Raw genomic sequence first — 11,766 nt, 5'->3', positions numbered from 1 at the left:
CATCCTCTAATAAAATTAAAAGTTTTGAAGAAAAAAATATGGGTAAAATCTGGCTATACAAGTCAGATATGGATAAGCGAAATGATTAATAAACTATAAAACGATGAAACAGTAACACACAGAGAAACGACCCAAACTTTAGATCTTGGGCGAGAGACAGACGACCTATTAGGAATACATAAAGGGCATTGTTTCATTTTTCCACAGTTTAACAGGAGATTGGGATTTTAAACTTCCCGAACATTTTTGTAATGGTTATGGTGAAGAAAAAAAGTGAAGAAAAGTGAATATCCAGAAAAAATCAACTGAATTTCTGAACATTAACCGGTCACAAACATTTATAAATTTGTACAACGGTTTGTTTCTGTTCGAATTAAAGTGAATCAAAGTTTTGTTCTAATTTATGTATCTTAATTAAAACTTAATTGACAGGACAGCTTCATAACATTATGCTCTCTTCGCCCATAAAGTTAAACCAAGAAAATTGAGCTAATAATGGTAAGTCTTTTACTTTTAGGTATTATACCATAACCTAAATGAATTATTTTTTAGATGCAGCGTCATCATCAAGAAAACCGCTATTTATTCCTGAGGTGCAACAATACGGTAATATAGATTATTTTTAATCTAATTAATTAACTAATATGTCAGTATGCTAAAGCTTTCTCTTCGTCGAAATACTATTTAATCCGGTTGGATAAAGCGTCACTATACATCTCATTGCATTCCATGTAGACCTTAGGGTATTTTTCACCGTTTGCAATTATTAATGGAGCCTTAAACTCAGAAACTAACAACCAATATATTGAAAAAGCGTGTGCAAATCACGCTACGCACCATTTTTATATGTATTTTATTGAAACGAATAATGATTTAAAGGAATGAATTGTTGATATGTTTCTAATAAAATGCTTTATCAAGGATGAAGTATGATAAAGCAATTCCAATGTTGATAATCATTTACTCACAGATTTAATTCAATGCATATTCATTCCATAAATTATTATTGTTCATGTATTCACGTATCACGTATATATGTATTCAATTCTATTGACTCTCCACTTTCGGTGTCAATGTTTACGCACGAACCCAAATGAAACAAAAAAAAAAAAAAAAAAGAAAGTGGACAAGAAGAATCATTTAATTTATTGTCTTTTTGTTATGTTCCACTCTTTCCATTGTAATAAACAAGCACTTTCTGCAGGATATCATACTGCTTTGGGAAGAGCGATATCAGAAATCAAATCGAAGCATCAGAACGATGAACTCAATGATGGATTCCGAAAAACCTTATTTACAACAAATGGCTCTCGAATACAGAATATTTGGAATGGGGAAAGTCGAAGTTACGACATCGATTTATCCCAAGAAGTGTCTTTCTCTTGACAGCTTTTTTATGATGAAATGAGTGCTTTAGAGATGATTGCTTTTATAATGCGGTTAATTTCTCAAAAAAAGCAGCAAAATAAAAATCAATAATAATTCATCCTTCATCCTTTCTTTGTTGAAATTCGATTAACCATTGGATCTGAAAAAAGCGATTTTTATAACTCGTTCTTAGCAATCTTTTTCTTTTTTTTGATTTTGAAACTTAAATACAATTTTTAATCCGAAAAATTTCAAGTTTTTGAAGAAATTTTAAAGAATTGCTCATTTTTTTCTTATTTGTTTATTTTTCTTTTTTTACAGTTGGAATATAATCGTTCACTGTACGAGCAGGGTAAGGCCCATTATTTGGGCAGTAGAACTCCGGACATGCCACGACGTTCATTCACTCTCACTTCATCACTTAATCAGTATCCGAGTGATACAGAATCAATGCACCAACCGCAGTGGAGGATACGTTCATCGGTCGAGCGGTCATCCAGTGCTGTAGACATAGACGGATTCGTTAGTATGAGACGTCGAAAATCCGATGATAAAGCTTTCAATGCGGATCCTAAATCGATACTTGTTCCACCCATACCTTATCCAAGAAATTGCTCATTGTTCTCAGTAAGTCTATTTACTAATTTTTTTTTCCTTTTCAAATATATATATGAAGTTTTTTTTCTTTTTTCGAATTGGTCTGTAAATTTTCATGTGAAAAGTGATTAGATGAAACTTTACTAATAATTAATTTGATAAGACATTGTTAGGGATGTTCTTTTGCTTTCAGTCTTTTTCTCTCTCTAAGAAATCCATTCAAGACTATGTTAATTCCATTAATTATTCAAAATATACAATGAAACAATGTCTTATCTTATTTGAATAGTTGTTCCTGTGAAGAAAATTTCAAAATTTTCTGATGTCATCTTTGTAGTTGCAGGAACGATTAAGACGTGATCGAAATTCACCATCTCATTCGTCATTAAATTTTCCAATAACCGGAAAATATATAACTTCGAAGAATTCGAGCGACGTGAAAACAACCACAACAACATGTATGCAAAATATTTCAAATGGGTAAGGTTCATGTAATAAATCGCATTCAGTGCTTAAATTTGCATAATTATTTGCAAATTGAATGGCAATCTTCACTACTGCTTTATCAATTTCGTTAAAAAAATCGATACCCTATGGTTCTGATTTGTTGCTTAAACTATCAACTAGATACAAATAAATTGCGAAGCAGTTAAACTTAAAGTGGTTTTTGCTTGAACTTAATCTAATTGAGAAGTTCTTCTTTGTACCTTATTGAATTTTTATATTTTATCATTCTTCTTCGGAGTATTGAGCATGAGAAGTTTTTTGCAGGTTTATCGAAAATGACAGTGTGCAATTAGCGAATGGGGATGTACTGGCGGTAGGTTCAAAAGATCCTAATAACGATGTTAGTGCCAAAAGAGTATGCTTTCAATGTTGCAATCTGCAAAAACAGCTGTCTGATTTATCATGCAGGTCGTCTCCATTCATGTACACCATCCTCTTATAACGTATTTCATCAGTCTTTTTTTTTTGATTAAGTTAAAATTGTCGCCAGAAGATATTGATTACTTTTAAGTACACTTATCGGCCTAATTAATTTTGACTAGATATTGTAAAGAATAAATGAGTAAGAAGGGAGGTAGGAGAGTTGCTTTAGCGCCAAAAATGTGCTGTAATATTCGTTTTCGGATAGATTAGACAATTGTTAATCGATTTGATTGTGTTAGTTTATTTTATGTATCATACTGTACACCACAAATTATGTTTCTAAACTGATAAAGTGAATTCAGATTGAAACAAGCAACGGATGAAATGAATAGTAAATCAGTTGGAGAGCTAATGAGGAAGACAAAAGAGATAGTTGTTATTGATAAAAGTGTTGGAGGCTCATGTGAAATACTTAATGATACAATTACCAAATGGATAAAGGTGGAAAAGAAAGACACTGCCAGTGATGCGTTGCTGATCGAAGTTGATGATAAGGTTATTAACTTTGATCAAATGAAATTTCTTCTCTGTAAAATCGTATACAGCAATCTGTTTGCTTATATCATCTTATCATTATCAAAATGTACATAGTAATGATATTCATTGTGTACACTTTCACATAAGCGGTTTTTTCCTTAAATTTGCTAATATCACTAGATCACTGACAAGTAGAAGTAACTAATAAGTATTTTTTATTCATGCTGATATGATTGTTAATTATTGCTAGTCAGTTTTTCGAGAGGAAATAGAATATTCGGATGGCGAGTAATATTCTCGTACTGTGATATTCACTAATTTCCTAAATTAAATGCTCATCTATTTTTATTTTTGGTTAATATGATTGTTGATCTCAGACGCTTTCCTTGTCACCAATATTACTTAACAAAATTCCGGATATTCAAAATTAATAAGGAAATTATAATTTGTAGAGGACAAGTATATCGTTGGCAGATCAAGTCGAAATGCGGTGGTATAAAGATATCGCCAGTTCACCTGTTCCAGAACCACAGCTCCATTCGATTGGAGTTACAACAGAATGTCATTTTGAATGTAATACTGGAGCGATGGTCGTTAAAGGTGAATTGCGATACTTCCAAATATACAAATTTAGTGATACGACTGTTAAAATTCAAAACTATTCAAGGTTTCAAAATCAACTATTATTTTATGCATTTGTTTTGTTCAGTAGTGATTCATGATAAACCATTTGCGAAGAATAAGAATGACAATAAGTGGAAGTAGAAGGAGAACAATGGGGAAAAATCGAGCAACGGATTTAATTGCATTTAAAAATTTTACACTTTAACAATGAAATTAGTAATTTTGAGATAAGTCGAACTGATAAATTATAATAAAATTGGTGAATTTTCAAATATCATACTTTCGAGTTCATATATGAATAGATCATGGCTGTCGGAATGATGTATTTACTGTGATGTGTGATTTTTCGAGTATGACGGGTGCTATTGAATTGGTTGACTCAGGAACTGGGAGTAAACAAGCTGTTTCTTTGCTCAAAGATTCCTCCTCGATGACTATTCCGATCACATCCCATTCACGCCTCATTCAAACTGAGCAAATCAAAACGAGGTAGCTCATTTTTCATATATTTACCACAGTTCGGAGTAATTTTGCCGTGTTTTGCTAGGCTCTATATTTTATTTTTTCCACTAGCAATGTATATAGTTCATTAAAGTAATTCCTTAGCTCATTTACTTATATATCATATTGTAGAAGTAACATTGGTATTAGTTAAAGTTTAAACATCTAAACTGTTTGAAACTGTTTGTTCCAAATGAAATTTGAAGGCTTTTCACTTCAGTTGACAATTTTACAGAACGGTATGCATTTCCACATCACCGGTAAATTTGCCAAGTGATAGTGCCATACAGATAACTCAAAAAGATTCTTACACAGTTTGCGATGAATTAATGGGACGTGATGTTGCTGATGCTGTCACCGAAATGGATATCGAATTAAACAACGGCAAGGAAATACGACAAAGAATATGTTGCAGTACTGTTGCGCTGCAAACGGAGTTTGGTTTGTTTTAATTTATTTTTTTGTAATTCTAACTATGCTAATCAATAATTTACATTCTGAGCAAACTATTTGAATGTACTTGAATACACTGATAAGCAATGATTAATAAACAAAAATACTTTTTCAATATATTACTTGACTGATATATTGTAAATTATCTATTTCAATGAGTTCAAGTTATTTGTCAACTCAGCAAATCAAAGCATAACATGAAAAGTACGAACAAAGAAGACAGGTAATAAAAAACTCAAAAAAAAATCATTGGCAGCAATGGCATGGGATGTTGTATTAATAAACGGTGCAGAAATAATCAGATGGTAATGCGTTGCAGAACCGGAGCAAAGTGAGCCACGAATAATTGATGATACTGAAATAGCAGAATCGCTCTGGTTAATTCCACCTAGAGACAGAAAGGATGTAGCAGTGGGTAATGAGGATGATGTAATCGAGGTGTATGAAACATCTGACAGCATCACTCTATGCAGGGAACTTATGTTGGATAGCGATGATGACGATACAGTAAACTTTTTCAATGTTTTTTATATTCTGAAGATACCATAAACTTTCTGAAGGATGCACATTTCGTATATACTTTAACATACCTTAATTACATTGAAAAGTTTCCACGGAGATTGAAATTTTTACAATTCATTATATTATAATACGTTGACAAGTTAATCATTGCTTGTTGAAGATTTGTGTAGTCGAAGAAACATTATCGGACCCAGAAGATATCGATTTCGAAAGTTCGAAGTCTGCGGAGCAGTTGTTAAAACAACGTATTGTAGACAATTTAAACATTAAAACTACAAGTGAAGTCGCCAAAGAGATCAAAACACCTCGAGCACTGGGTCACGCGCGTGCAGCCATAGTTAAAAAAATGCTAACTGAAAAATCACAACCATTAAGTTTCATTCGTGGTACGGCGACATCCAAATCTTGGCGATTAACCACTAAAAAAGGAGATCCGCTTCAATACATTGTTGATCGGCACAAAACACAGGCAAATTCAGAGTTTAACATTTAACATTAACATTTAATTACTTGGCATATCTTAATTATAGTAAAATTAAGATAAAAGGTCTTCCTGACCAAACGATTGAAATTTTTTAAGTAAATTCAATGAATCATTATATGCTTTTAATAATTTTATAATTAAGAAAACATGAATTGTAAAACTGACGAAAAAAGCTAAGTGAACCTTGCTTAGGCTTGAATAGAAAGCAAAAGTAAGTGCTATTTGGATTTCCCCGTGGTTTACTATTTTTGAATAACGACTAATTTTTTTGTCAATATTTGCACAAGTTAATTTAAAATAAAATCCAACTGAACTAGCTGTTTTCTCTTCAATTCCACCAAATGTGTGATCTGATTTATTTCATTGGAATGAAAAACGAATTGCACTCTTCCGGCTGCAAGATAATGCTTGGGAGGATGGAGAAAAACAATAAAACTTTCTTCTTTATTTCGCAGTTTTTTGTATAACCATCCGTAGTAAGGCATGCTTCAGGCCGGTTCGGCTTCCTCAACACCTCAAACAACAAAAGGTACCTTGAAAGAAAAAGTTAATCTTAAAAAAGATGTACCGCCACAAATGCCATTATCGAAAGTCCCGGAACCGGTCCCAGCTCGAATACCACGACCCAAAATCAGCAAATACATTCTTGGAGAAACTGTACCACAATCGCCCGATGAAGTTTGTCCTTTTTTCATCGAAATTTAATTTCAATAAAATTAATAAGATTCTGAAATAAAATAAATGCTGAGAAATATTCCTGCAATTGTTCACATTTTCTGAAGGCTCAAAGATCATACTTTCATGAATAACCATATTTCTGTAGGAAGCTGAAATAGCCGATCGACTGACTCCATTACGTTCGGAGATGCGTACTCTACGAACGTATTCTAACGGACGAACAGTGACGTTTTCCCGACCTGCGCAACCCCTGAAGAACGCACTGCCTAGGATATCTCTCCCAACCTACGGCAAATCTAACAATCCAGTTATTTTCGAAGACAGGTGACTACTTTATTTGTGAGACCTCATAACACAGCTTAAGAACTAAAAGTGTTCAAGAAATTTTCAATTTAAGTCACAGTTTAAAACTTGGCTCTTCTAAACATTCTTGATCAAAGCACCGCTTGTCAGGGGGAATAAAAGTAAAATAAGGGAGTGCAAACTATTTGCAGTACGAGTTCATCTTCCGATTCGGAAGGTTCATACGATACAAACGAGGCAGGTAGAGCTGCCCAATTTGAGCTAACACCACAGCTTAGTGAAGCGATCGAAATTCTCAAGAAACACTTCCAGAAGCTGGACTCAGTTGAACCTTCTTTACTGGTAATAGAACTGGAATTGTCACAGTTTTTTCAAGCAAAAAAAAATTTTTTTTCAACACCTAGTTCCTCTCCTTGTTGTATTTGACTGAATATCACGAGTTAGCATTAAGGATTGGGCAACGAAGCATGCCAAACATGAATGGTTGAAAACAGCAGCTCGGAAAACAGCATCAGCAATTCAAGTGGAAGGTTTTATTGACTTCCTGGAAGCAGCATCAAATGCTGTCCTTAAATTCATCATCAATCTGGCTGATCCTAATGTTAATCAGTTTTTTCTTTTAAATTCCAGATGTAAAGAGGAAAGAAGAGAGTTGGAAGAAAGTGTGTTTATCTTTTCTGGGGTTCTGATGTTGATTATTTAAATTAGTATCGCACTGCCATTTAATTATAAATTCTGTTTAAAATTTCCAGGCTGCATTAAAGTTTTAAAATCTAAATCTGAGATTTTTTTCCCAGGAGAATACTGCTCTGCATTATGCAATATCTCATGGTAATTTCGACGTTGTTAGTGTTCTTTTGGATTCGCGAGTGTGCAATTTGGATCGTGCTAATAAGGTCAGCTGGTGAACTTGAATGGATGGAAATTTCGGGTTGTGTTATCAATGAATAACAGTGATTGTAGATCAAGATTCACTAGCTGTAATATTCATTAATTGTTGGGTAAAATTTGAATCAACTGAGAGTTATTGAAATAAAAAATTTAGGCCGGATATACAGCGGTGATGCTTGCATCGCTCTGTGATGCTACCGATGAAGTTGAGGCTGCCGTTATTCATCGACTGTTTCAGTTAGGTGATGTGAATGCTCAAGCTGTTCAGGTTTATTTCTTTTTAAATAGTCGAAAGTTATTTGTTTCATCCTCATTGACATTGGTAATTTATGAAAAATCGGTTTTTCTATTACAAGAATAGTAAAGTAAACTAAGTCTCAGAACAAAATACTTTAGAAATTTGTTCCAAATATCTTAAAGTTTTGATCTAATTTCAATGAAAAATCTCGATGTTTTAGCACGGACAGACAGCATTAATGCTGGCTGTTTCCCATGGCAAAATCAATACGACAAAGTTATTGATTGATTGCCAAGCTGATCTCAATATACAGGTTTGATCAATCATTACATAAAAAATAAAGCGAGTGTGTCTTTCCTTAGTCTCAGAACAAAATCTTATGAAATTTATTTCAAATATTATAAACTTTCGATCAAGTTTTGATGGAAAAATTTTAATTTGTTGGTAAATTCAAAAGTACCATAGTTTTCAAATCCAGGATGAAGAAGGTTCCACAGCACTGATGTGTGCTGCAGAACACGGCCATAAAGAAATCGTGAAATTATTGCTACTACAACAGGATATTGATGCTTCACTTTCAGATTGTGTGCGTTATTTCTTTTTCAAACACATTCTAGATTAATCTTGATTTATTTGATAACATTTTCTTCTCAGAATAACTCAATAATTAATAAAAATCCAAATTCAATCTTAACAACTTCTTTTACAATTTATTGATAATTTATCCTTTCATAACTTGGTTAATTCAAAATTCAAGCTCATCCCGCAAATTTAAATTTAAATATTCAAATAGAAGGAACATATTTTGAAGCGCGCAATAAACATTATGCAAGCAACACTTTGCAGATGAACGGTTGACTTCATTCTAATAAGATAGCTACAGCTAATTTCACAAATATCATGATGAAGGCCAAGATCATTAAATAGAAGTCATTAATTAGCCAAGATTTTTAGGATAGTTCAACAGCCTTATCAATTGCAGTGGAAAATGGCCATCGTGATATTGGTATTTTGATCTATGCACATCTCAATCATTCATGCAAACAAAACCAGAATCAACAGAAGATAGAATCAACTTCATAAAATCCCAACCAACATCTTGTTATCTGTTCGATAGCTCATCATTTTTAGGCATCACTTTTAATAGGTCATCAGAGACGATGAACTCTTTGGTAGCCTATTACGATAAACAAATTCAAATAAAAGTAAAAATTCAAATCATCTAGAAATTTATGAATTTAAATAATCTTGGTAAATCAAAATTTTACTGGTGAAACAGCATGACTAAATGACTCGTGGGGAAAATAATATCGCGATTGATTTAAAATAATTAAATTATTATGATGATTGAAACATTTTGTTTAACTTTGTTTTTCGTTGTTTCTCTATATAGATTTTTGCTACAAATGAATATAGCTGGTTATTTACTCACTTAGTTTATTTTTTAATTTCTTTAAATACTATAAGTGTACATTTGTATGGATCAAAGTAAACCAAATGTGCAACTGAATTTGGAAATGATATTTCAGTGTATCTTCGGAAATAAAACTTCAGTTTCAGATTCTTATCTGCAGATTACTTTTAGATTTTTTGATTTTCGTTGAATGCAAATCCGAACGGTTTGAAATGTGCCGCTTCCCCGTGTTAAGTTTATATATTGACAGAATTACTTTGAAAATAAACTTTAGAAAGCTTGTGATTGAATTTTTATGGAATATAAAAGTGAAACTCTTAAAGAAAAAATGATTTTTAAAGGTGGAATCCAAGCAATTGCGTTATTAATGAGGCGTTAATTAACGTTATTCTTTTCAACAACTATTATAATGGTTGCATACCCCTTCCCAGTTCTCTTGGAAGGAATGCTACAAAACTATTGTTCTATTAAATGGTAAGGATTGGCACAGAAATTATATCAGTTGAAGAAGTAGTTCAAAACTTTGAAAAGTCGTCAATTTGCGTTTAGCAAAAGTTAAATTGGAATGAGGAAGAAGAAAATAGTTGAATTGCTTCGGAAAGAAAGGTGAGAAGTAAACAAATGCAAAACTCTATTAAATCATAGTTAAGTGGATTATTATCTTGCTAACTTCATCAAAATCATGATTAAAAAGATACAAAAAATGATTAAATTCTGAATAAGTTTGTGAAATCTTCATAGATGTTTTTGAAGAGGAGAATGTTAGCAACATTTGTTTACTCGTTTTTTTCTTTCTTAAAGAACGAAAAGCTGAAGCATTCTTATAGGGAAGCTGAAATTAGGGGAAGGGATGATGGATTGGCACTAAGCTATACTGGGGATATAGAGTTGTAGTAAGTAATACAGGTAGATTTAATGGATAGGTGGTACCGAGTATTACAGAGGTAAACAAATACAAAGAGGAAGAGGAGGTAGAGGGTAAAGAAAGGAGGAAATTAGTGATGGTTGTCGAGTCGTTCAGTAAACATTTGAAAGGGATTCAGTTCGGTTAAGTTGACTTTGACCATTCTTCAGTCATTCCGTTCTGTTGATGAAACTGATGAAAAACTGAGCAAATAAAAGATAGAGAAGGCCAGGGGTAAAAAGAAAAGCAACTATGCAGCATATCGGTACTATGCATATCAGCATATCGGTAGATGTACATCACATCTGTGTACATGCTGATCATCATAAAAGTTAGTTACCTTTTCTCTGCCATCTCTGGGAGATACTCAGGCTGAGGCGACAATACTGACTGCCTGCAATTTTGACAGCCATTTTGAGGACTCCATTGTTCGACCGCTTTTCTTCATCAACCATTTCTCTCTTCCTCCCATTACCGTTTCTACAAACGAAAGGGAGAGAAAAGAACTATCCATCCAGTCTAGGCAATCAGCAGTCAGTCAGTCAGCTAGTTAGTCAACCAGTCATCTTGATCCTGAAATTCTCGAATTTCCAATCTCCATTGTCCTTAAAACACCAGATGGAAGCATCAACCCGTGTGTCACAGAAAGGATGTATTACTGTGTACCTTATCTGAATCACGGGACACGGGACAAGGCAAGATGTTGGCATAGCTGAACGTAATGACAATTAGGCTCATAATTCAGAACCTAATCAATTTGCACAAAGTTTCAGCCGTGCCACATTAGGCCATTTCTCGGGTATCCAATCTCCCACTCTACAACTTCAGCTGTTTATTTCTCTTCTTCCTGTAACTGTTAATATCATTTCCTACCATCGAAGACTCAAAGTATCAGGTATGATATTAGTGGAACAAAGAGAATTAGTCTAATAAATTAGAACTGTATCGAGATTTGCTAAATTCACCAAGATTTTATAAATCCAACAATTTTGATTGCATTTTTTTTCAGTTGCTTGAAGAACACGGTTACTCATCATCGCATTCGCATTTCTAAACGCATTTTTCGAAGCAATACTGAAGCTCCAATCACTGTTTAACATAAAATTTCATAAGTTTTTTTGTCGATAAAACAGAAACTCGAACTTTCAAGGTCAGTATTTCAATCTAGAGTCGGAAAGTATTCGATAAATTCTTTTTTGGCTTTATAAATATCTGATAGTTTTTCGAACTATTAACTATTCAAAAGACAACAGAAGGATGTTTCAGAAACACAAATGCAAGTCATAAATGTGGAAACGTAATGCGCTCTGATACACCGGCAAGATAGGGCAAGCAGAAATAATCAACAAGAAGCGATAGATCAGCAATCTTTAGAGGAATTA

At 33.2% G+C, this 11,766-nt stretch overlaps 3 protein-coding genes across 3 annotated transcripts; 2 read left to right on the top strand and 1 right to left on the bottom strand.

The window, feature by feature from the left end:
- Positions 1–1,755: 1,755 nt before the first annotated feature.
- LOAG_08807 (hypothetical protein) lies at positions 1,756–4,094 on the top strand (the record flags this gene model as incomplete). Its single annotated transcript, XM_020447806.1, has 5 exons — positions 1,756–1,995; positions 2,309–2,445; positions 2,737–2,880; positions 3,198–3,390; positions 3,825–4,094. 5 exons carry the CDS (start codon positions 1,756–1,758, stop codon positions 4,092–4,094), a joined length of 984 nt encoding a protein of 327 aa, XP_020302002.1.
- Positions 4,095–4,348: 254 nt separating this feature from the next.
- On the top strand, positions 4,349–9,197 carry LOAG_08806 (VAB-19 protein; the record flags this gene model as incomplete). Its single annotated transcript, XM_020447805.1, has 13 exons — positions 4,349–4,485; positions 4,733–4,938; positions 5,270–5,457; positions 5,633–5,941; positions 6,449–6,634; positions 6,780–6,958; positions 7,129–7,279; positions 7,389–7,538; positions 7,735–7,833; positions 7,983–8,096; positions 8,287–8,379; positions 8,545–8,652; positions 9,021–9,197. The coding sequence occupies 13 exons, from the start codon at positions 4,349–4,351 to the stop codon at positions 9,147–9,149; spliced, it is 2,049 nt and encodes a 682-aa protein (XP_020302001.1). The 3' UTR covers positions 9,150–9,197.
- A 1,331-nt stretch (positions 9,198–10,528) lies between these two features.
- LOAG_08805 (hypothetical protein) lies at positions 10,529–11,094 on the bottom strand (the record flags this gene model as incomplete). The annotated part of the gene is made up of 3 exons (XM_003144335.1): positions 10,529–10,689; positions 10,725–10,864; positions 11,051–11,094. The coding sequence occupies 3 exons, from the start codon at positions 11,092–11,094 to the stop codon at positions 10,529–10,531; spliced, it is 345 nt and encodes a 114-aa protein (XP_003144383.1).
- Positions 11,095–11,766: the final 672 nt, after the last annotated feature.

This window comes from Loa loa (assembly GCF_000183805.2).
Source record: "Loa loa unplaced genomic scaffold supercont3.9, whole genome shotgun sequence".
NCBI lineage: Eukaryota > Metazoa > Nematoda > Chromadorea > Rhabditida > Onchocercidae > Loa > Loa loa.
The sequence above is the reverse complement of the archived record's forward strand: the minus strand, read 5'-3'. Positions and strand labels throughout refer to the sequence as shown.